Below are 24255 nucleotides of genomic sequence, written 5' to 3' on the forward strand. Positions count from 1 at the left end.
GACACCCTCGGGAAACGCAACAGCGTTCCGACGGCGTGAACATTTAGCCTCAGGATCAGAGAATCCTGCCCTGTGTCTCTTCCTGCCCTGTGTCTCTGTGCAAGTGAAATGGTCACAGTACCTTGCGTCTATCCTCATGATTATTTTACCACCTTAGCGTAATCCAATTAAATGAGCATTTAATGCTCTCCAAGGCTTGAATGTTCTTTCTATAGCAGAATCCTCAAAACTGTAAGTTACTCTAAAAGTGGTCGAAACAATATTTTGTATAACTTTATTCTTGAACTTTGCATATTTATAAAATTCGAATAACTGTTAACCATTTCTATGACTTTGTCTATCAGAACATGCACTTCCACAGTATTTTGTATTTGAACACCTCAGACTCATCCACATCCTTCATTGAGTGCGCACTCTTTTTTTTCTTCAAAATATTATTACCACACACTAATTAAATCATGCATTTTTCTGCCCATTCTGTGAATCTTGTCATTATCTTGAATTATTTTGCAGTCTTTCTTGTTTTTTGCCAAGCCATTTCAGTGGCATCAGGAAATCCTGAGATTGTACTACTTATGGCCACATTCCAATCGTCTTTGAACCGTTGTGTACCTAGTACCTTCAGTATACTACCAGTCACTTTTCTGCATTCTAATACTACCTGTCAATCCAAAATCTTCATTTCCTGCCCATCGACTATCTGTTTATTCATGCTGCTGCGTATCAAAACCCATTTTTAACATGCATCTTATGTGACATCTTATCAGATACGTTCTGAAAATCTGCTTTATCCAATGCATCACTCGTTTAAAGTATATCAAATATGTCTTCTCTTTAATAAATCAATGTTGAATATTCTTGATATTTATTTTTGGATGACGGCAATGATTTTTAAAATCCATTTTCACTCTAATTAGAGGGAATTGAAATCCTCGTACAATTAGATCACTGCTTACTTGCAGTGAATCTGTGCACTGCTCTATTTGGAGAAACTAAATGGATGTTATAAGAGTTCCTAAATGTAGTTTCATGGGTGAACCCATCCTGACGTGGTACAAACTGTTTATTTCTCTGTGTACATATATTTACAGTCAACCCGACCCAGAAAGAATACACTTTATGTGGGGATTTAGTAAGGTATGTTTGGTTTTACTTTACAGTTAGCTATTTATTATTTATAACTGTGTTCCAATAACTACAGTACAGGGGCAGCATGGTGGCGCAGTGGTTACCATTGCTGCCTCACGGCACCGACGTCCCAGGTTCGATCCCGGCTCTGGGTCACTGTCCGTGTGGAGTTTGCACATTCTCCCCGTGTTTGCGTGGGTTTCGCCCCCACAACCCAAAGATGTGCAGGGTCAATGGATTGGCCACGCTAAATTGCCCCTTAATTGGAAAAGGTGTACTCTAAATTTATACAAAAAAGTAAATTAAATAATTATTGCATTGTAGAACTTTATTTTGAACTTCTGCGACTTAAATTTGAAATCTTTCAGTGTACTTTTTGTGGTATTTTATTGAATTGATGCCTTTTTGTGATTTAGACTTGTCATTGTTCTGGGGTTGATATCATTTTTAATCTGCACTTATTTAAATAATGCAGTTATGACGGTGCCACAGGAGAGTATGCCCAATGGAATTGTTAAGGACAGCTATTCGACTTTAGTGTACTTCAGTCTCCCGCTCACGAGAAACCAAACAAAGGCTCTTGAGAGTTAAAAACGAGACCTTTAGCCCTGCTATAGGATTGTAACTGTGGCGTTCGAAGTTGGGACTCCAGAGAGTACAGATTCAAGAATTGTACAGTCAGATATACTTTGAGATTTGGTTACAAGAAATGAGCACGTACCAATCATTTGTTACTAGTTATTTATTTCCAACCGTGACTATCGATTAGGTTTACATAATGCATAGTATATGGGAATAATTAACCAATCACTTCAAAAGGCCCACATGCTTAATTAAACTATCCGTGCAAAGGCAAATATATGTTGTTCCCTTAAAAATTATCACCAGCTCCCCAATATCAAGAATGTGGCTGTCAATCACCTACTTGTCTGACTTTTCTGACTTGTAGTCTGCTTCCCAAGGTAAAAATGGCCTGCTGCATTAACTCTGGATAGCTACGTCCTGCCCCTTGACAGCCTGGCACTGCCGAAAAGACCCCACACTGTTCCCCTGCCATCCCTGATTAAGAACATCTGGTTTATCTTTCCTGGGCCCCATCTCCAGCGAGATGTGTCCTTGGGGCATGCTTCCTGTGGATGACAACTTTAGCTAAATAGCTTGTGTGTAATACAGATCGATGCAGAAGAGTTTTAACCCCTTCAGCACTTATTGGATAACTAAAATAAAAATAAACTAATTTCAATGTAAAGTCTAAAAACCATACCCTTTCAGTATAATTTTATTCAATGTTTTATTGTCCTTCTGCTGAAGGACTTTGCCATGTGTGGGATTCGAGTTGCAATTTTGCATACAAGAAACAAGGAAGTCCGTTCTGCTCTTAATCAACTGGCCAGTTTCCATGGATGCCCAGTTCCAATTCAGTTTGTTCTGAGTCAGCTAATTGCTGATAGAGGTATGTCAAATAAATTTATCAAATAAAAAATGCCTTTTCCCTTTTGGAAATCCACAAACATACAGTGCTTTGTTCTTTTGTACAGAATGGATAGACAAAATATTTCTGCCAACAAGCCGGCAACGTCTGAGAGAAGCACACCAAATCATTGTTGATGGTTTAGCTGCACTTGGGATTCCAGTTTTTCGAAGCTCAGCAGGATTATTTGTTTGGGCAGACTTTAGAAAAGTAAATATGAAAATTTATTTCACTAATTTTTGGATGTCCTTAAACATGTTGTCATGGACAAGGATACGTATTGGGGATATTCAGACTGTGCAGGATGCATCCAACCCGTGAACCAGGGCGATCCAATATGTATAGATGGGATATCGCTGCTATCTTCTGAATGTAGTTCCCCGCACCTTTATTCCTTTCTATGTTCTGCTGCTGTTCCATGTGCTAGATTGCAGCTACACAAACGGGGAACTTGTAATAATTCCCACCCAGAATGTGTGCTAATGTTCAGTTACTTTTAGAAATAGGGGTTAATGGTGGAGACATTAGGAGGGAAAGAGAGCTGTGCTGAGTGCCAAAGATTCGCAGGTTAATTTGGAAGGTCAGGCTAATATAAAGTGTTAGTATAACATTGAGGTGATGGGGAGTATTGAAAGGAAATTAATACTTGTCACTTAAAAATGTAAAGAATTTGAGTGGAACAAACATAACTTTTGTAGAAAAATGAAGGGATAAGATCAAATGGGTAGCTCCCATGTGTGATGGGCTGAACAGGATTCCTTCTATTCCGTGAAAGGGAGTGAAGAAGATTAACAACATATCTTTAGAGCTAGTGCGACAAGCGCCCTAGTTAGAAATTGAGTTGGGGAAGAGCAAACTAGTGCCACCTGGAACTAAGGCAATAAATTTAACATTTCTAAAATGTCAAAGGCATGAAAAAGATAACAAATGAATCATTGTATACTTGTGCTGGAAGAAATGGATTGCTTTTGTTATATAACCTATGAAAATATGTTTAGCATACCACTATGATCAGAATGGCACTGAAATTATCTGACTTTGTTCTTTGTTCCAATTTTAAAGAATGCAGAATAGTAGTATTGAGTTTTGGAAGAAGTGGAGGTGTTTAAAATGTATGGCAAGTATAACCAATCCACCTTTAAGTAAGGTGCCTCCAGTACAAAATCAGTTACCTGTAACTGAAAGAGTGTAAAGTGTATCTTTCCGTGTGATTTTACTTTTTAGCTTCCATGAAATTTTGCCAACTTTCAGCTAGGATGTTGAATGAAGTGCAAAGTTCAGTGAATTTCATCTCTGTTGCACTGCTTCCAGGGCTGCTATGAATGCCTTGTGCCCTTTTGCTGGGGCACTGTGCAATCAGTTGTTTCAGCATGGCCTGTGCTACATAACCTCTTGAGAAGGACTCGTGGGTGTTCCCAGCACGTGCCTAATGCTTCAGAAGGAGCACTATCCAGTCCTTGGACAGTCTGCAATACCTGAATACCTCATTTGGGCTAAGAAGGTCCAGACATTGAATTTTATCCTCAGAAGAAGCACTGAGCTACGTTAGGTTCTGAACCTGATCTATTTAAAGGGCTAGAAACTCCGCTTGCTGATAAAGTAATTTTGAAGAACTTCTGGGGGTGATTTTGCACCTGCGTTTGCCATCAGTGAGAATGGCAACGAAAGTGCAAAAATCTCATTAGTCAGGAAATTAGATTCTCGCCGGTGAGCTCTCGTTTCCTGATTTTCTCCACCCCCTCGCCGGTGATGTAGCAGGATTCCTGACTACTTTAAATACATTTTTATGGAATTATATATTATTAAAGGGCCTACACGCCACATGATCTCCTCCTCCTTCCCCCCCCCCCCCCCCCCCAATGAATATTCAAGCTTCGCCGACATGACGTTACGTTGGCAAGATTCGCAACAGCTTAAGGAAGACTGGGAACAGTCCAAGGGTTCCTGTCTGCCAAGGTCACACAGCCCCAGTTGGGTGGGGGGGGGGGGAGGGGGGGTGTGGAGTGGGAGGGGGGGGGCATGGCATGGCACTGCCCCCTGGCAATGGCAGCCCACTTGTGCCGGAGGGCAGATTCTCTGGAGAGCCCGATTTTGGGCGGGAAGGGGGGAAACGCGGGGTTGCCGGGGGAAGCTTAAGGTCAGTTATGATCGGGGAGCACTTTAAAGACGGTGCTCCAATCTGGCCTTACTGGCTCTATCTGGCCCTGCCCCATCAGACCGATGGCATAAATCATGCCCCTGTTTCTTTTTTTTTAGTCAGTGTCAGAAAATCTGCTGTGAAAACTCGGCAGTGCATCACAAGAGATACACACCAGTTTTCAGTTACAGCCTGAGACTCTCGACAAATTATGGGAATATTGTACCCTCTGTAATTGCACAACATTTGGAAGATGTGTTTCTGGAGGTGTTGTAATGAATTCCTATGTTTGCCAGTTTGTGTTCATGCATCCTGAAAGGCACAGCAAAGAATTAGCTGAACCACCCACAAAAGGAATGGGGTCAGCAATGGCAGTGTCCTTGGGCCTGCAGTACGACAGGGAGATGGAGCAGAGGCTGCAGAGAGGCAAACTTGGTTATAGACTCTGTCAACTTGGAGCAAGACTCTTCCAGTCTGTCTGACAGGCCAATGATACAACCACAGTGCTGTCCTGTATGCTGTCCATTTGAGATCCTCACCTGAGTTGGCTGTAGTAGAACCTCACCCTTAGGGGAGCAGGCAAGTAAACCTTTCTTAACCCTAGCTTGGCTGCAGACAACTTGTGCTGGGTGACTCACCACTGATCCCGAAGTTAAGTGAAACACTAGTGTCTGAGCTGGTGACTCCCAAGTGTTGCATCAAATGATGTGACCTTTTCATCAGTGCTGTGCTAGTTGTTTGTTCTCTTATCCTTCTTGGGCCGTGGCACTTGGATGGGTTGCAGTTCTTGGTGTCTGAAAGCAAAATATCAGAAGGGGAAGGCTGGTGTGAGGTAATTTTGCGCATCATACCAGCGAGCAGGATGAGGCCGAGCTGGGGGTAAGAGGCATATGTTGACAGATGCTGTCACCCTCCATGTTCTTGCCACGGGCCTTGTTGCGACCGGCGCCATGATGCTGAAGGCTATTTCCGCCAAAGAGTTCAGAAGCTAGGGGTGTCTTTGTCCCCTGCCCGTTCTCCTCTGCTCCCTTCTATTGCATCTGCCATTCTGGAATCCCCTCTTTCATGGCCAGAGGCAATATTATTCAGTACTGTTTCCCTGAAAGAAGAGCAAGTTGGTTGCACCGCTTGCTATTAGCGCAACACTGGTTCCCGCTGAACACGGAGGCCATGTGGCAGGTGCTCTGCACTACAATCATAGTAATGAGATGGCAGCACCAAATTTACATGCTGCCCACTTCCAACAGAACTGATGTTATGAATTGTAATCCTGTGTCGGAGAAAAGGATAAGCTAATTTTCAGCCTGATGTATCCTGAATACTTCCCATATAGCTGACACAGAAAACATTGATTTTGTTGTGGAAGAGACGCCAGCATAGGGTGAAATGTAACAATACAATGAGGAAGGAAGTTTGGAATTTTTAATACTTTTGAAAATTCAATACGTAATGGATTATTTATTATAAATTGATTACTTTGACCTCTCTTTACAGTTCCTGAGAACTCAGACTTCAGAAGCTGAGATGGAACTCTGGTGGAAACTCATCGATGGAAAACTCTACATAAGTCCTGGCATAGCTTTTGACTGTTGCGAGCCTGGGTGGTTTAGATTGGTGTTTTCAGACTCTGCTGATAGGATACGTTTGGGTATGCAGTGCTTAAAACAATGTATTTGTTACTTTTAAAACACTGGGCCTTGAAACTTCCTTTGAAAATAGAACCATTATCTATCTCTGATTTTTGATGTTTGCCTGTTTGACCTCCTTGATCTTGTTAAAATGAATAAAGGTATTTGATTATTTTCTATTCCCAGCAAAGGATCTTCATCCAAACATTAGCATTCCTTTTCTCATTTCCGAGGGAGGGCGTACAAGTAGGAGGCAAGATGTGGGGTGCAGAGAGTGAAGAGGAAAAGAAAGAAGGAGGAAAGATGGAGTGTGTAGCAGACGAAAGGAGACTTAGCTTGTCAATATTTCCCTGTATCTTTGTAAATCTTCTCTGCAACCACTCCAATGTTTCTCTATCCATTTTATAATATGGTGACCTGAATGTTACGGCAGCTTTTCCGCCAAACCCAAAGGTTTTGCTTTAGTCTCAAACCATACAGCTCTCGGTCTATCTTAAAATCTGCATGGCATAGAATAATACTTGTTTTACAAACAGCTGGTTAACCTGGCTAGTTTCATTTTGTTCCTTGCCCCCAAACAAGACTGCTCTGCTTTACATATGATTACTCTTTTATAACTATCAGACTTCAACCCTTCTCTCTCCAAAGCCTTCTCCAAAATTGACTCTGCGCATTCCTTGGCTCAACCCAGCAATGACATCATCCCCCCCAAGCTGAAAAACAAATTAACTTTGCAGACTGAAAGTTCATGAACTGGTAAATGAAGGCATATATTGAGATAAAACAAATATGTGGATGCACTGAAAAAGGTGAATTTAATTCTAGGTTCTTCTAATTTGCAGGGATTCAGAGGCTGAAGGTGATGTTGCAGGCTTATGCATCAGAAACAATTCCTTTGGATAATCTGAATGAGGTGGTGCCATATGTGGATCCTGTCAGGATGCATTCAGACTGTGATTTTTCAGATAATACATTATAGTTGTTCAGATGTTATCATATAGAATTTACAGTGCAGAAGGAGGCCATTCGGCCCATCGAGTCTGCACCTGCTCTTGGAAAGAGCACCCTACCTAAGTCCATGCCTCCACCCTAACCCCACACCTCCGCCCTATCCACGTAATCCCACCTAACCTATTTTGGACACTAAGGGCAATTTAGCATAGCCAATCCACCTAACCTGCACATCTTTGGACTGTGGGAGGAAACCGGAGCACCCAGAGGAAACCCACGCAGACACTGGGAGAACGTGCAGACTCCACACAGACAGTGACCTAAGTGAGAATTGAACCTGGGACCCTGGAGCTGTGAAGGAACTGTGCTAACCACTGTACTACCGTGCTGCCCTCAAAGGTCATGCACAAAGGAACACAATGGTCAATATAAATGCTGTTTATTCTGGAACCAATTAAGGCCTATGTGTATTTAGTTGACAATATGTTCAGATGGTTTAGAATGAAGGCAAGCACATGTGCTTTCTTAATGTAATGGAAACATTTTGTGGGAGAACAGTTCAAGCTTTCCCCCCCCCCCCCCCCCCCCAATAAACGTGAATATTCCCAATAATAATAATAACCTTTAGTTATTGTGTTATTTCCCATAAGCATTGTTGTTACATCAGTATCGTTTATTTATTTTCAACACATTATTATGTAACCGGTTAAAAAATAGTGTTAACATTTACAGGGAAATACATCCAACATTTACAGGGAAATACGTCCAGTGTTACTGATGTAAACAGTGAAACTGAGCTCAGTTTGATTTATTTGTAATGTTTGGAAAGGAGTAGTGATTTAGAGTTTTGAAGATTTGATTCTGTTGTGGGAGTTTCGCACCTATTCGACTATAGTGTTCCTCATTCCCCAACTAACCAGACAACTCTCCGGAGTTTCAGTTCAAGAACATTATTCCAGCAATAGCAGGGGAGCTAAGCATCCACGAGGTGGCTTGTCAGCTCCCCTGTCACAGAAAATACAGAACAATTATACTTTTGTGTATTTCCCAAGTAATTAACATACACCAAACAAAAGAATATATTTATATTTATTTAAAAGTTATCTGTCCATTCACAACTAACGATTAGGATTACTTAATGTATTACATATGAGTATAATTACCAATCATAATCAAACACGTATGTGTTATAATATCGACAAGCAAGTATTTGTCTCTACATACCTAAATAACTGCTCGCCATGAGAAAGATAAAGATATGCCTGAGCCATAAGACCATAACACATAGGAGCAGAAGTAAGTCACTTGACCTATTGAGTCCATCAAGGGTAGCTCAGTAGCACAGTGCAATTTAGCATAGCCAAAATGCTAGTGGTTAACACAGTTGCTTCACAGCTTCAGGGTCCCAGGTTCAATTCCCGGCTTGGGTCACTGTCTGTGCGGAGTATGCACGTTTTCCCCATGTCTGCGTGGGTTTCCTCCGGGTGCTCCGGTTTCCTCCCACAGTCCAAAGATGTGCAGGTTGGGTGGATTGGCTGTGCTAAATTGCCCTTAGTGTCCAAGGCCAGCACATGCTTCCTTAGATACGGAGCCCAATACTGCTCAGAATACTCCAAATGGAGTCTGGCCAGAGCCTTATACTGCCTCAGAAGTTGTATTCTCGCCCTCTTGACATGAATGCTAACATTGCATTTGCCTTCCTAACTGCCGACTGAACCTACACGTTGACCTTAAGAGAATCGTGAACAAGGACTTCCAATTTTCTTCGTGCTTCTGATTTCCTAAGCATTTAGAAAATAGTCTATGCCTCCATTCCTCCTTCCAAAGTGCATAACCTCACACTTTTCCACATTGTATTCCAACTGCCACTTTGCCCACTCTCCTCGTCTGTCTAAGTCCTTCTGCAGACCCCCTGCTTCCTCAATATTACCTGCCCCTCTACAGATCTTTCTATTATCTGCAAACTTAGCAACAGTGCCTTCAGTTCCTTCTTCCAGATCATTAATGTATATTGTGAAAAGTTGTGGTCCCAGTACAGACTCTTGAGGCACACCACTAGTCACCAGCTGCCATCCTGGCAAAAAACGTTTATCCCCATTCTCTGTCTTCTGCCAGTGAGCCAATCCTCTATCCATGCCAGGATCTTACCCTTAACACCATGGGCTCTTGACTTAAACAGCCTCCTATGTGGCACCTTGTCAAAGCTGTGGTGTACTATACTCCCATCCCATTGTCCAGTGTTTTGTAAGACGTAGATGGGCAGCAGCTGCATAATGATCAATTGAATTCTTGTGTGCAAGCTGTGTGACTACAGCCTTGCTTCAATATATCAAGAGTCCTTGGATTTGTATCTGTAGAGCTAAAACACCTGGTTTCTCATCACTTGATTCTCTCTGTGGGAACTTGCCAACTAGGAAGCAGCAGCTCGTGCCAGCCTGTTGGGTTTTATTTAAACCTGTTTTGAATTTTAACCATTTCAGATTTCTTTGTGAAATTTACATTTTTCACCTCCCTTTACTTTTTTTCTCCCCAGACTTGAACCTGTGGCTTGTGCAGCAGGGACATATAAATAATACAAATTAAAAACGAGCAGAACCTGCTTTTCACCGTTGTGTTCTTGTATTAAATTATTTCATTTCAAATGTTTGAAATAAATAGAGCTCTGTTTTACCTTTTGAAAATGTTGTGTTGAAACTTCTGTGAACTCTGCTTAAAGAATTGTAAACTACTTAAAGTGTAGACCAAGAAAGACCATTACATGAAATAGCCATACAGAATAGAAAAGACCCCTCGTCCCATCGTGTCTGCCGCGGTCAAAAACAACCACCTATTTTAATCCCATTTCCCAGCATTCGGCCTATAGCCTTGTATGTCCTGGGGTTGCAAGTGCACATCTAAATAAAGTTATTCTTTAAAGTTATGAGGGTCTTTGCCTCCACCACCTTTCAGGCAGCGAATTCCAAACCTTCACCCCCCTCTGGGTAAAAAGGTTTCCCTCACATCCCCTCTAACTTTCCTGTCCCTTACTTTAAATCTATGATCCCTGGTCATTGACCCCTCCACCAAGGGGAAAAGTTTGTTCCTGTCTACTCTAGCTATGCCCCTCATAATTTTATACTTCTCAATCATGTCCCCTCTCAGTCTCCTCTGCTCCAAGGAAAACAATCCAAGTCTATCCAATCTTTCTTAACTAAAACTCTCCAGCCCAGGCACCATCCTGGTAACTCTTTGCACCCTTTACAGTGCTATCACATCCCTCTAATGTAATCCCCTGTAATGTGGATTCCAGAACTGCACACAATACTCTAGCTGTGACCATACTCTTAACAGTTCCAGCATAACCTCCCTGCTCTTAAACTCCATGCCTCAGTTAACAAAGGCAAGTATACCATACACCTTTTTAACCACTATATCCACCTGTTCTGCTACCTTAAGGGACTAGTGTACATGCGCACCAAGGTCCCTCTGATCCTCGGTGCTTCCCAGGGTCCTGCTCTTTATCATATATTCCCTTACGTTGTTTGTCCTGCCCAAGTGCATCACCTCCCACTTTTCTCAGGATTGAATTCCATTTGCCACTGATCAACCCATCTGACCAGATCATTAAAGAGAAGTTGGAGAGTTTGCATGTCATGGATGCTACCTAATTAAACAGCATTTAAAAGAAAAAAAAAATCCCTTCACTGACTGGGCCAGCATTTATTGCCTAATGTCATTGACCCTGCGAAGGTGATCGGCTGACTTGCACTGCTGCGCCTAACATCTGCATCAGGAAATTCCAGGATTTTAACCTAACCATGATGAAGGAACAGCAATCTGGTAGTTGACGGTTTCCCTGTTCCCATATATCTGCTGTATTTCTCCCTCTAGGTGATGAAGTTTGCAGGTTTGGAAGACATTGCTCAGAAACCGTGGTGAATTTGTTAAGGGCCAGGGTTTAGAGACCCCAAAGTCTATCGTGGAGTTCACCTGACCAACAACTTTTAATAGATTGTGGTATGGGGAGCACACGGCCCACTCTACAGGTATGGTACAGCAGAAATGGATAAGTATTTTTAAAGCAAAACAGTGCTTATTCTATGAACTCAAGTTAACCTTTTTAAAACATCCAGTGAACATCCTAGCAACCATTAATTCAAATACAATCCCAAAGACTACAACACTAAGTAATCCTTTAAGCTTTCCTTTTAACATCCATACGACTTAAAAACAAAACCTTTAACAGAAGCACATCAGGTTAAAGTCACTACTGAAAACATTTCTAATTCTGAATTCACCAAATGATCAAGAGAGAGTCTTTTGATGGCAGAGAGAACAGCAGTACACCTGCCTGGTCTGGCTTCAGCTCCAACACTGAAAATGAAACTTAAACACACCCTGCAGCAAACAGCCTTAAATGAAAGCAAAAAGCTGACAGCCATCCCAGCTCCACCCACTCTCTGACATCACTGCAATAGTAAACACCCATTTCTTAAAGGTACTCTCACTACAGACATTTATGCACGTACCCATTTATAAACACCCATTTCTTAAAGGTACTCCCACATGACAACTTGTTGCAGTATACCTATAAACAGTGCACACTGCAGACACAGTATGCCACCAGTGTAGGCATTGGATGTTTTAAGATGTTGGATGGAATGGCAATTAAGCAGACAACCTTGGACTGGAATGTGTAGTGTGTTGCAACTGCACTCTTCCAGGTAAGTGCAGAGTATTCAGTCTCGCACTTGACTTGTGCCTTCCTTGATGCTACATATGACTAGCCACTGGAGAAGTTTCCCGCTAGTCCCAATTGACTTAGTTTCATGGACCTCCTGATGCACACGTGGCTAAATGCTGCCTTGGGCTCAGAGTTTTGCTCCATGGTTGGGTGTGCAGAGACAGGAGAATTCCTGGCTCCACAAATCTGGGGCAGGATTCTCCGAACGGGCGGCTAAGTGCCGGCGCCGGAGTAAAAATGGGAGTGTTTTACTCCAACGTTGGCGCCCGTTCCGGGACCCCATTCTGCTGCCCACAGGCGGCTAGAACAGTGCTGGGGCTTACGCCACTCCAGCTGCTGGTCCCAGACTGAACCCGGTGCTGCAGGGTCCACGCATGCGCAGTTGGGCCGGCGCCAGCTACCGCATGCGCAGTGGCCTTTCCCCCCGCGCTGGCCCTGATGCCAAATGGCACAGGGCTACAGGAGCCGGCGTGGAGGAAAGGAGGCCGGGGGGGGCAGAGAGGCCGGCCTGCCAATCAGTGGGCCCCGATTGCAGACCAGGCCACTACAGAGGACCCCCCGGGCTCGGACCCCCCCCCCCCCAATAGACCGCCCCTGGACCCTTCTGCGCTGAGGTCACGCCTGCTCAGAGGATGTTAGAACGGCGCCCGGGCCGGAGAGTCGGCGCATACCCCGACCAGCGCTGCATTGACCACGCTGGCGCCAATGCCGCCGATTCTCTGCACTGCGGAGAATTGCGTTCTGGTGGCGTGGCACGATGTGTGCAGCGCCGCGCTGATTCACCGACCCAGTCGGGGGTTGGAGAATTCCGCCCCTGATCTTTGAAAATGGCTGCCTGAACATCTGCTTTGGGGGGAGGGGGACCAGGCCCAGAAGTTGTGAGGGGTTGGAAATGGGTTCAATGCGAGTTGGGTGAGTCTGGGGCCGATTTTTAAAGAAAAGCATGTGCACACATGATTGGCCAAACGGCCTCCTTCTCCACCGTAACAATTTCTGTGGGCCTTCAAAAAAATTCCATTTGAGAGGTAGGTTGTGAATGGTGAAGCCCCTGTGCCTTGGAGGAGATGTCATTGCTTACTGAAGTGAGTGTCCAAGCTATAAATGTTGTCCAGCTGTTAGCTGACCCTGGAACAGATGGGACAACATGGACTTTCCCTCTGGGAGAAGTGTCATTGTTGCAGCCTAATCAAAGTGTGCTTGGCAGAACCATTCAAAAGCATGCAGTGGATTCTCGATTCTCGAGATGGCATCATCTTGCCACCACGACACTACAGATATTATGCACTCAAATAGTCCGCTGTCATGAATCGGTTGGATGAATTGTGCCATTCTCCAGATCCCATCCATTTCCTCTTTCCACCCATTTATCAAGTTGCACCCATGCTGTTAACCTTTGCTCAGGGCCTTCATAGCTGCACAATCACACAACATAACAGTGTGACTAAGGAGGAAACCAGGAGGGAGTTACAGTTGCAACATAAATAGCCATGAGCGTTTGTGTCGAGCCATTTTCTCCATCATGTTTTGACAGTAATCATTGATAATATGGTGAAACTGGTTAGTGCATGTAAGCACATATAAGTGAATGAGAGCATTGTAAGCTGAACGACTCACCTTTTCACCGTACGTTTTTATTCTTAGAACGTCAAACCTGTTTCCTCCCACAATTCCCAAAAGACGTGCTGTTAATTAATTTGGACATTCTGAATTCTCTCTCCGTGTACCCGAACAGGCGCCGGAATGTGGTGACTGGGGCTTTTCATGGTAACTTCATTGCAGTGTTAATGTAAGCCTACTGTGACACTAATAAAAATTATTATTATAAAGGAGAAGCCTGGGAAGGAATGGCTCCTGCTACGCTATGGTTTTCTGACTGGCCGCTTCATGTTTTAGTGGAAGAGGTCCAGAAGAGATCGGGGCTGGATTCTCCGATCCCCGACATCTAAAATCGCATTCGGTGACAGATGATGGCAAAATCGTGGTGGCACCGCTTTAGCGATGCTCCGCCCCCTGTAAAGCGGCATACTCAGAGAATATGCTGCACATTGTATCCATGGCCTCCGAACGTTGGCTGAGGCCCGCCCCGCGATGTTCCGTCCCCGACCGGCTGAGTTCCTGACGGTGTGGGGTTCTCATGGTCTCACCTGTCGGGAACTCAGCGTGGTGGCTGCGGACTCAGTCCAGCTCCGCCACAGTCGGGCGAGGGCCGATCCGCGTGCAGGGGGGGGGACATGTTCAGGTCTGGGGGCACTGTGGTGAGGCGGTCCGGGATGTGTGAGCCGGCCGAAGGGAGGGATTATTTTTGCGGGACAGGTCCGCAAGCGGCATCCGCCATGAAGAACGGCGCGGCCGCTGCAGCCCACCGCCATGCGCATGTGGCCATGGACCTGGCAATTCTCCAGGCCGTATCGGCAGCGGGAGCTGGGATCTCTATGCTGTCTGGCTGCTGGCCCTCTCCGGAACAGGGAATCAGTGGCCGTTTTGCGGCAGTTTTCCAAAACGCCACCGTTTTCACGCTGGTGTGGGGACCTAGTCTCCAGAATGAAGAATCCAGCCCTAGTTCTCTATCCTGCTGGCCACTGTAATGCCCCTTCTGCAACCGAGAAGGCCTCGATGCAAATTGCACATCAACACATATGCATTCCATGTCCTGCTGCAAGGTGAGCAGTTCGGCTTATAAAACACCAAGGGAAGGGTTGTATCTGAGTACTGCAGCTAAGGTAACGATATATGGCACATGGTTCTGCTTCGGCATTGAGGCTTGTATGTATACCCAGCTAAGGTATGCAGAAAACATGATATTGAGCACTGTGATGCACAGGTGCAGTGAAAGACATGTCCCTCCTAGCACTATGAAGCAGGCTCACATAAATTTGTGTTGTCATTATGGACCAAACAGGTGAAAAACGCTACAGAACAGCTTCCAACGCATATACATCCTTCCTTAAAAAAAAATGACGAACACTGTACATAGTATTCCAGATGTGGTTTTACTATTGCTTTGTTTATCACGCATATCGCCGTATGTTTGTATTGAGCTCCCCTCCCAATAAATGATAACATTCTATTAGCTTTCCTAATTACTTGCTAGACCTGCAAACTAACATTTTGTGATTCATGCACTAAGACACCCTGATCCCTCTGCATCTCAGAGCTTTGAAATCTCTTACAATTTTGATAATTGGTGAAATTTTGAGCCTGTATTGGCTGTCAGTGTAAACAGCAATGTGGGCCCCAAATCCAGCGAGAGTTGGGAAACAAACTGCTTGACGGTGAGATAACATTTCCCGATTTTCCCTGCCCCTCACTGTTGAGGCGAGGTTCCTGCCCAGAAAAAGTGGGATCTCATTTCAATGCATCTTAATAAATTTAAATATCATTAAAGGACTTCCCAGCCACATGATTCCCCCATCACTGAATGTTCAAACCTCACTGACATGATGTCACGTTGGTCTGGTTTACAAAAACGGGAATGACTTGAGGGGAACCCACCGGAGTGCCAAGGTAAACATAGCCCCTGGGAGGAGAGGGACATGCCCAGGCAGTGCCCTGGGATTGCCCCTGGCACTACCCCCAGATGCTCCCCCTGACACTGCCAACCTGACACTATGTACCTGACGGTACCAGCTGTGCAAGGGTGACGGAGAGAAGCACTTGGAAACCCACGCAGACACAGGAAGAAAGTGCAAACTCCACACAGTCACCCAAAGCTGGAATTGAACCCGGGTCCCTGCTGCTGTGCCATCGTGCTGCCATGTGGCACATCACACATTGAACCTTTGCAACTTGAAAAAGAACCATTTTTGCAAACACTCTGCTTCCTGTCAGCTAGCAAATTTTTTAACCATGCTAAAAGAGATGGCTAGGGAAATTGCAGATGCATTAGTGATGATTTACCAAAATTCACTGGACTCTGGGGTGGTCCCGGTGGATTGGAAATTAGCAAACGTGACACCACTGTTTAAAAAAGGAGGTAGGCAGAGAGCAGGAAATTATAGGCCAGTGAGCTTAACTTCAGTAGTAGGGAAGATGCTGGAATCTATCATCAAGGAAGAAATAGCGAGGCATCTGGATAGAAATTGTCCCATTGGGCAGACGCAGCATGGGTTCATAAAGGGCAGGTCATGCCTAACTAATTTAGTGGAATTTTTTGAGGACATTACCAGTGCAGTAGATAACGGGGAGCCAATGGATGTGGTATATCTGGATTTCCAGAAAGCCTTTGACAAGGTGCCACACAAAAGGCTGCTGCATAAGATAAAAGATGCATGGCATTAAGGGTAAAGTAGTAGCATGGATAGAGGATTGGTTAATTAATAGAAAGCAAAGAGTGGGGATTAATGGGTGCTTCTCTGGTTGGCGATCAGTAGATAGTAGTGTCCCTCAGGGATCCGTGTTGGGCCCACAATTGTTCACAATCTACATAGATGATTTGGAGTTGGGGACCAAGGGCAATGTGTCCAAGTTTGCAGATGACACTAAGATGAGTTGTAAAGCGAAAAGTGCAGAGGATACTGGAAGTCTGCAGAGGGATTTGGATAGGTTAAGTGAATGGGCTAGGGTCTGGCAAATGGAACACAATGTTGACAAATGTGAGGTTATCCATTTTGGTAGGAATAACAGCAAACGGGATTATTATTTAAACAATAAAATATTAAAGCATGCCGCTGTGCAGAGAGACCTGGGTGTGCTCGTGCATGAATCACAGAAAGTTGGTTTACAGGTGCAACAGGTGATTAAGAAGGCAAATGGAATTTTGTCCTTCATTGCTAGAGGGATGGAGTTTAAGACTAGGGAGGTTATGCTGCAATTGTATACGGTGTTAGTGAGGCCACACCTGGAGTATTGTGTTCAGTTTTGGTCTCCTTACTTGAGAAAGGACGTACTGGCACTGGAGGGTGTACAGAGGAGATTCACGAGGTTAATTCCAGAGCTAAAGGGGTTGGATTACGAGGAGAGGTTGAGTAGACTGGGACTGTACTCGTTGGAATTTAGAAGGATGAGGGGGGATCTTATCAAAACATTTAAAATTATGAAGGGAATAGATAGGATAGATGCAGGCAGGTTGTTTCCACTGGCGGGTGAAAGCAGAACTAGAGGACATAACCTCAAAATAAGGGGAAGTAGATTTAGGACTGAGTTTAGGAGGAACTTCTTATGTTCTTATGAATATATTACTCCCTATATTACTCCCTATGCTAATCATTTTCAAAGTTAGGGTCACGACCTGTGGGTGGGTGTCGGGAGGGTTGCGGGGCCATGGGTTGTGGCATTCCTGATTGCAGGAAGAAGTGCCCAATGGCTGCGACCCGCTCTCAGAATGCTGGCCATCCCACGCTTGTGTTCCCCCTCAGCAGTGCGTAGGCCTGGAGCCTTGTCATAGATTATCATAGAATTGACAGTGCAGAAGGAGGCCATTCGGCCCATCGGGTTTGCACCGGCTCTTGGAAAGAGCACCCTACCCAACGTCAACACCTCCACCCTATCCCATAACCCAGTAACCCCACCCAACACTAAGGGCAATTTTAGACACTAAGGGCAATTTATCATGGCCAATCCACCTAACCTGCACATCTTTGGACTGTGGGAGGAAACCGGAGCACCCGGAGGAAACCCACGCAGACACGGGGAGGATGTGCAGACGCCGCACAGACAGTGACCCAAGCTGGAATCGAACCTGGGACCCTGGAGCTGTGAAGCAATTGTGCTGTCCACAATGCTACCGTGCTGCCACCGCTGCCTCCTGACCCAGGAGAAGATTCTTTTAAAAAATCAATGGTGTCTTCCTGCCTGGTGCAGCAGCAGAGATCAGGTCACACGCCCCTTACACTGACATCATGTGCTCTGGGCGTGAGAGAGACAAACCTCCTGATGCTTTTCAGTGGATGCAGTGAGAACTTAAATCATCAGCTGAAGTCCTTAGCAGAAATGTAACATTGAATGACAAAGCAAGTGGCACCGTGAGGACCAAGCAGGCTGACCTGCCACATTAAAGGTAAGCAAAAATGGTGGGTCATGAAGTTCGGGCGGCGTGGGTCGCGAAGGTCATCCGTTGTGGGTCGCGCAGGTCAGCCGTCGTGGGTCCCGAAGGATGGCCAGTTGGTAAAAATGGGTCCCGGGCAAAAATGTTTTGAAATACACTGCCCCATACCATGGACCTTTATTTTACACAATAACTTTTGATGTGACACTTGACTTCTAGAAATCTAAGTACAGCACTGGTTCCCCCTTTATCCACAGCACGCGTTACTTCTATTTCAATAAGTTGGTTAAATATGATTTCCCTTTCACAAAAGCATGTTGGCTATGCTTGATTACCTTGAACTCATCGAAGTGCCTTGCTATTGTTTTTTTAATAATAGTTTCTAACATTTTCCTTATGACAGATGTTAAGCTAACTGGCCTGTAGCATCTCCTCCTTAAATGTGTTTAGTGTTCCGGCGTCCTCTGCATTCTGAAGCAGGAAATTCCATAGATTCACTTTGCCACCCCTTAGTTGAAAACTATGGTCTCTCGTTCTAGAATGTTCAACAAGGGTGAACATCCACTCTATCCCATCAATCCTTTTAGCATCATATATACCACAATTATATCTCCTTTCATTCTTCGAAACCCAGGTGAGTATAGGCCTAAACTGCTCAATCTGTCTTCATAAGATTATTTCCCTTCATCCCTGGAATCAATCTTGTGAACCTCCTCTGAACCTCCTCTAATACATTTACATCTTTCCTCAAGTAAGGGGACCAAACTTGTGCGCAGTACTCCAGATGCAGTCTCACCAATGCCCTATACAATTGCAACAGCACTTCCCTACTTTTATACTCAATCTTTTAGCAATGAATGTCAAAATTCTATTTACCTTCTTATTACCTGCTGCACTTGCATACTAATTTTCTGCGATTCATGAACTAGGACACCCAGATCCCTCTGCACTGAAGCATTTTGAACATACTCTTCATTTAGATAATAACTTCCTTTTTATTCCTCCAACCAAAATAGATAACCTTACACTTATCCGCTTAAATTCCATCTGTCAAATTTTGGCCCAATCACCTAATAATAATAATCTTTATTGTCACAAGTAGGCTTACATTAACACTGCAATGAAGTTACTGCAAAAATCCCCGAGTCACCACATTCTGGCGCCTGTTCGGGTACACAGAAGGAGAATTCAGAATGTCCAAATTACCAAACAGAATGTTTTTTGGGACTCGTGCGAGGAAACCGGAGCACCCGGAAGAAACCGCAGACACAGGGAGAACATGCAGACTCCACACAAACAGTGACCCAAGCCAGGAATTGAATCTGGGACCCTGGCACTGTGAAGCAACAGTGCTACACACTGTACTACCATGCCGCCCATACCCCATCCATATCCATTTCCTCATTGCAACTTGCTTTTCCACCTATTTTTGTGTCATCTGCAAATTTGGCTTTAGAATCTTCTATTCCTGCATCCAGGCCTTTAATCTTTTTTTCAAGATCAAGATATGTATTTACAAGAATTTTTTGACCACTGTAGTTTTAACAATTATACATAGGGTGTTTGATCTCGACCTGTGGGGCCTATCATACAAGGTTCAAAAGTTGAGGTCAGAAAGTGATTGAAACAGACACACAGAAATGGGTAACACGGAAAGAAAAACGGCTGTTGAGCGCTGGCTGGGTCAGGCCATGGTCCAGAGTATGTCCACTCAGTTATGTGATGGCAAACAGCTAGCGGTGCTCCCCTTGGGGGACGGGGAGCCTCCATGCAGCCATGGGGATGTCCCTGTATGGGAGCCCCTGGTGGCCGACCATTGCCGCTTTGCTGCCCGCCCCACCCCCCACCCTTGTTGCCTTCCGGCACTTATCCGTGCTGCGGGTGGCGGCTGCATCCTCTGGGTGCGCTCTTTCTTTTGTTGCCCTTTGTTCCTTGCAGTGCTCCCCTTTCCTACTTGCTCTTCATCTTCCCTTGGTGCTTTTATCCTCCCCTACCCTCCCCCACTTCCTGTCCTTCACCCCACCCTTCTCTTCCCCTCTCCCTTTCTCTCCCCAGGGCGTTGGTTTCGATAGGTCTTGGAGCAAGTTGGTGAACAGCCTCCATGTTTTGTGAAAGCCTTCCTCTGGTTCTCTGATGGCATTTTTATTTTCTCCAGCCTTGGAAATTCTGCCAGGTCGGACAGGCAATCTGCAGCCTTGGAAGGTGCTGCTGATTGCCAGCCAAGCAGGAGTGGGCAAGCAGGAAGGCAAAGGCCAGGAGGTCCGCACCTCTCCCCATGAAGAGCTCTGGCTGTTTCGATACCCTGAACACCATCACCAGGAGGCATGGCTCCACCCTCATTCCCACAACCCTGCGCATGGTCTTGAAGAAGGATGTCCAGTACCTGACAAGCCTGCGGCAGGACCAGAACAGCAGAACATGTGGGTGTGGTTGGCCGGGCCTCTCTGGCACCGTTCACACTTGTCCTCCATCTCAGGGAGGAATCCGTTCATTCTCATCCTGGTTAGGTGAGCACTGTGCACCACCTTTATATACAGGCGTGGATGTGAAGTTTGCCCTGTGCAGTGCTTCGATCCAGAGTCCCGCCTCCATCTCCCTGCCAAGTTCTTCCTCCCACTTCCTTCTTGTCTCTTCCAGAGATAAGTGGACCTCCTCCAGCAGTCATCCGTACATGTCTGCACAGTTCCCCAGCCTTAGCTCGTCTGCAGTCAGTAGCCCGTCTAGTAGTGTACGTCCTGGTATTTGGGAGAATATCAATGTTTCCTTGCAGATAAATTTTTCGACTTGGTTATATCTGAGTTTGTTCCCTTTCGGGAGCTGCACCCCCAAGATTGCTATTCTGCCCTCTGTGTGCATGTCTCTAACCATCAGTGTCCCCTTGTCCTGTGTCCACCTTTTGAAGGAGGCGTCCAATGTCGAGGGGGTGAACTTGTGGTTTTTGCAGATGGGGGCTATTGGTGGCCCCATTGAAGTGATGTTACACCTCCTACCACAGTCGAAGCACTGGGCTTTTTAAGTATTTGGTTGGGGGGATGGGGAGTATGGTCATGGCCAGTGTTCAGAGGGATGTTCCTGTGCAGGAACTCTCCTCCATTCTGTTCCTGATTCCTTGAACCATCCCCGTACCCTTTCCGTGGTGGCCGCCCATTGGTAGAACCGGAGGTTTGGGAGGGCCAGGCCTCCCCCATTTCTCCTTCTTTGTAGGACCTTCTTCATGATCTTTCGAGCACATTCCCCCCCCCCCCCCCCCCCCCCCCTCCAAACAAAGCCATGATTTGTTTTTTCGATTGCAGTGATAAAGATCTGGGGGATGAAGATTGGGAGGGATGTGAAGAGGAAGAGGAACTTGGGCAGCACCAAGCAGAGGGTGAGCGAGTCCCACCTCTGCAGATTCCTTTGACCTTCCCCCACCAGACTCGTCAGGTTCCACTTGTGGATCCATGTCCAGTCATGAGCTATTTGGATCCCCAGATATATCGCAATTTAGTCTGGGCCAGTTTGAACGACAGTCTCTCCAGCTCTTCTCCTCCCCCTGTGGGTTTACAGGAAGGTTTCACTCTTACTCAGGTTAAGTTTGTCACCTGAGAAGGTTCCGAACTCCTTCAGGAGTTTCATTATTCCTTCCATGCTGGCCAGGTGGTTTGAGATGTAGAGGAGCAGGTCATCTGCATTGAGTGAGACTCTGTGCTCTCTGCCCCCACTTTGGATACCTCTCCACCCCTGAGAGTGATCGCCAATGGCTCATTAGTGGGAATGAAGGGCTTCCCTGCCTCGTGCCTCTGGGCAGCCAAAGTATTCAGAACTGGTGGTGTTAGTCCGTACGCTTGCCATAGAAGCGCTGTACAGTTTCACCCACAAGGTGAACCCTGGCCCAAACTCAGACCGCTCCAGTACCTGTATGAAGTATTTCCATTCAATCCTGTCGGAGGCCTTTTCTGCATCCAGGGAGATGGTAGAGATTCTATTCTAAAACCAATTGACCCTGAAATCCCACGAGTTATTCCTAGTATAACTTTGGTGGAACCCCCTGGAAAAAAAAGGTCATTTATGACTTTTCTTTGAGGGTTCCACTAATCTCTCACCAGAAGTAAGATGGGACAATGTCCAGAATGGTGAAGCATGGATTCATGCTCTTTTGCCCAGGCACCAAAAGTAAACCGAGATGATAAGTTTAGGCTACTGGGACCCAAGGGCTTTTTTAATAGCAACTAATAGTGAATTTTGTACAACATTCTCTTTCTACAGTGGAGCTATTCCAATTTTTACAGCACAGACGGAGGCCATTTGGCCCATCATGTTAGGTGGATTGGCCTTGATAAATTGCCCTTAGTATACAAAATTGCCCTTAGTGTTGGGTGGGGTTACTGGGTTATGGGGATAGGGTGGAGGTATTGACCTTGGGTAGGGTGCTCTTTGCAAGAGCCGGTGCAGACTTGATGGGCCGAATGGCCTCCTTCTGCACTGTAAATTCTATGATAATCTATGATGTCTGCACTAGCTCTCCAAAGGTGAAATTCACCTTGTGCCATTCCCCCACCCTCTCCCGTAATCTGCACATTCTTCCCTTCCAATAACAGTCTAATTCCCTTTGGAATGGGTCGATTGAACCTGACTTCACCACACTCTCAGCGCATTCCAGACTCCAACCATTAACTGTGTGAAAAAGCTTTTCCTCATGTCACTTCTCTGGTCACTTATTTCAAATCTGTGCTATGTTGTTCTTTTCATTGAATCTCTACAGTGCAGAAGTAGGCCATTCAGCCCACCATTTGGAATTTTTAAATGTTCTTTTCGGAAATAATTTTCCAACTTAATGCTCCCAACAGGGAACTTTAACTGTTGACTGAGAATCTCTCTGACAAAACATAATAAATGTTGAAAAATGACCTCTTATATGCCTACTTATTTTCTACCACTGGGTGGCAGAGATGTGCTTTTGTGCAGGATTCAGCAGCCACAACAACTTGTATTTAAAAGGCTGCGATTGCTGCCAATGCCGTGTAAGCACAGTTGTATGTGTGGCTACCATCTTTATATGTGCAGCAGAGCGCGTGAGCAGTGATCACTTGCTCTGGCATTGCAAATGTTACACCACCGGAAGCAGAGTCTGACAAGGGTCCCACAGTTTCCTTTATCCCATTTGTTTTCCTTCACATTTTTCTTGCCTTTTTCCCCCATTTGTTTGGAAAGGTGCCTTTCTCTTATTAAACCATCTTGCCGTGGCAGCATATCTCAGTGGTGTGGAAGGGATTGTGTGTAATTAAGCCTATATTCCATCATCTGCGAGCTTGTGCTTAACCTTAGAATCATAGAATTTACAGTGCAGAAGGAGACCATTTGACCCATTGAGTCTGCACCGGCCCTTGGAAAGAGAACTCCACTGAAGCCCATTGCTCCACCCAGTCCCCGTAACCCAGTAACCCCACCCAACCTTTTGGACAATAAGGGGCAATTATCATGGCCAATCCACCTAACGCACATCTTTGGACTGTGGGAGGAAACCGGAGCACCCGGAGGAAACCCACACACACACGGAGAGGAATGCAAACTCCATACGGACAGTCACCCGAGGGCTGGAATTGAACTCCGGACCCTGGAGCTGTGAGGCAGCAGTGCCAACCACTGTGTCACCATGCTACCCCTATGTGCTATGCTGGTAGAAATAGGCTCCTGAGCTCCTGTGACTTTGCCGCTGCCATTTCTGCCGTTTGGCCGCCTTGGCTGCCACTAGTAATGCAAGGGTAGCTGCTGCGGGATAAACTCCAACAATCATTTTGGTATCGGAATAGAATTAGAGAAGAAGATAGACCAACAAACAGTTAGGGTTTCCATCTTGCGCTCTGAAATATCCCAAGCCTCCCCCACTCTTATGTGTCCCGTCTTCTCTCAGAGTACCATCCAGCAAACCATTTGTGCTGGCAAATCTTGCTCTGCACACTCACCCCCAGCCACATCGGAAGCCCCTCGAACCCAGATCCCAAATCTCTGCTGGTAACATTAGGGGGACCGTGCTCAGGTGCCCTCCCCTGATCCACACACTCACCCTTTTGTCGCGAGAGGACCCCCACTGCTGAAGCCCAGCTCTTTAGTGTTTGATTATTGGCAACTGCCTCTATGGTGTTGATGCTCCGAGAGTTCAGGAACACTGTTCAGGGTTCAACTTTTGCTGGACATGCTATACATTAATCGACCTCTGAGACATGGCACGAGTGCCCTCAAGGGGGCACTTGAAAG

At 45.5% G+C, this 24255-nt stretch overlaps 1 protein-coding gene across 3 annotated transcripts in view; it reads left to right on the forward strand.

Annotated features, from left to right (window-relative positions):
- LOC119966024 (1-aminocyclopropane-1-carboxylate synthase-like protein 1) overlaps positions 1 to 7482 on the forward strand; it is a 55139-nt gene extending 47657 nt beyond the window's left edge. For 2 of the 3 annotated variants that reach the window (XM_038797172.1, XM_038797173.1), the window contains exons 10-14: positions 1092 to 1137; positions 2440 to 2581; positions 2667 to 2809; positions 6231 to 6384; positions 7207 to 7482. In XM_038797172.1, the coding sequence (XP_038653100.1) occupies positions 1092 to 1137; positions 2440 to 2581; positions 2667 to 2809; positions 6231 to 6384; positions 7207 to 7343 (622 nt within the window). In that variant the 3' untranslated portion in view covers positions 7344 to 7482. Of the gene's footprint in view, positions 1 to 1091; positions 1138 to 2439; positions 2582 to 2666; positions 2810 to 6230; positions 6540 to 7206 lie in introns of those variants that run through there. The other variant, XM_038797174.1, reaches the window with a different exon arrangement.
- The last annotated feature ends 16773 nt before the right edge of the window (positions 7483 to 24255 follow it).

The sequence above is a fragment of the Scyliorhinus canicula genome, chromosome 5, assembly GCF_902713615.1.
Source record: "Scyliorhinus canicula chromosome 5, sScyCan1.1, whole genome shotgun sequence".
In the NCBI taxonomy this organism is placed as follows: Eukaryota; Metazoa; Chordata; class Chondrichthyes; order Carcharhiniformes; family Scyliorhinidae; genus Scyliorhinus; species Scyliorhinus canicula.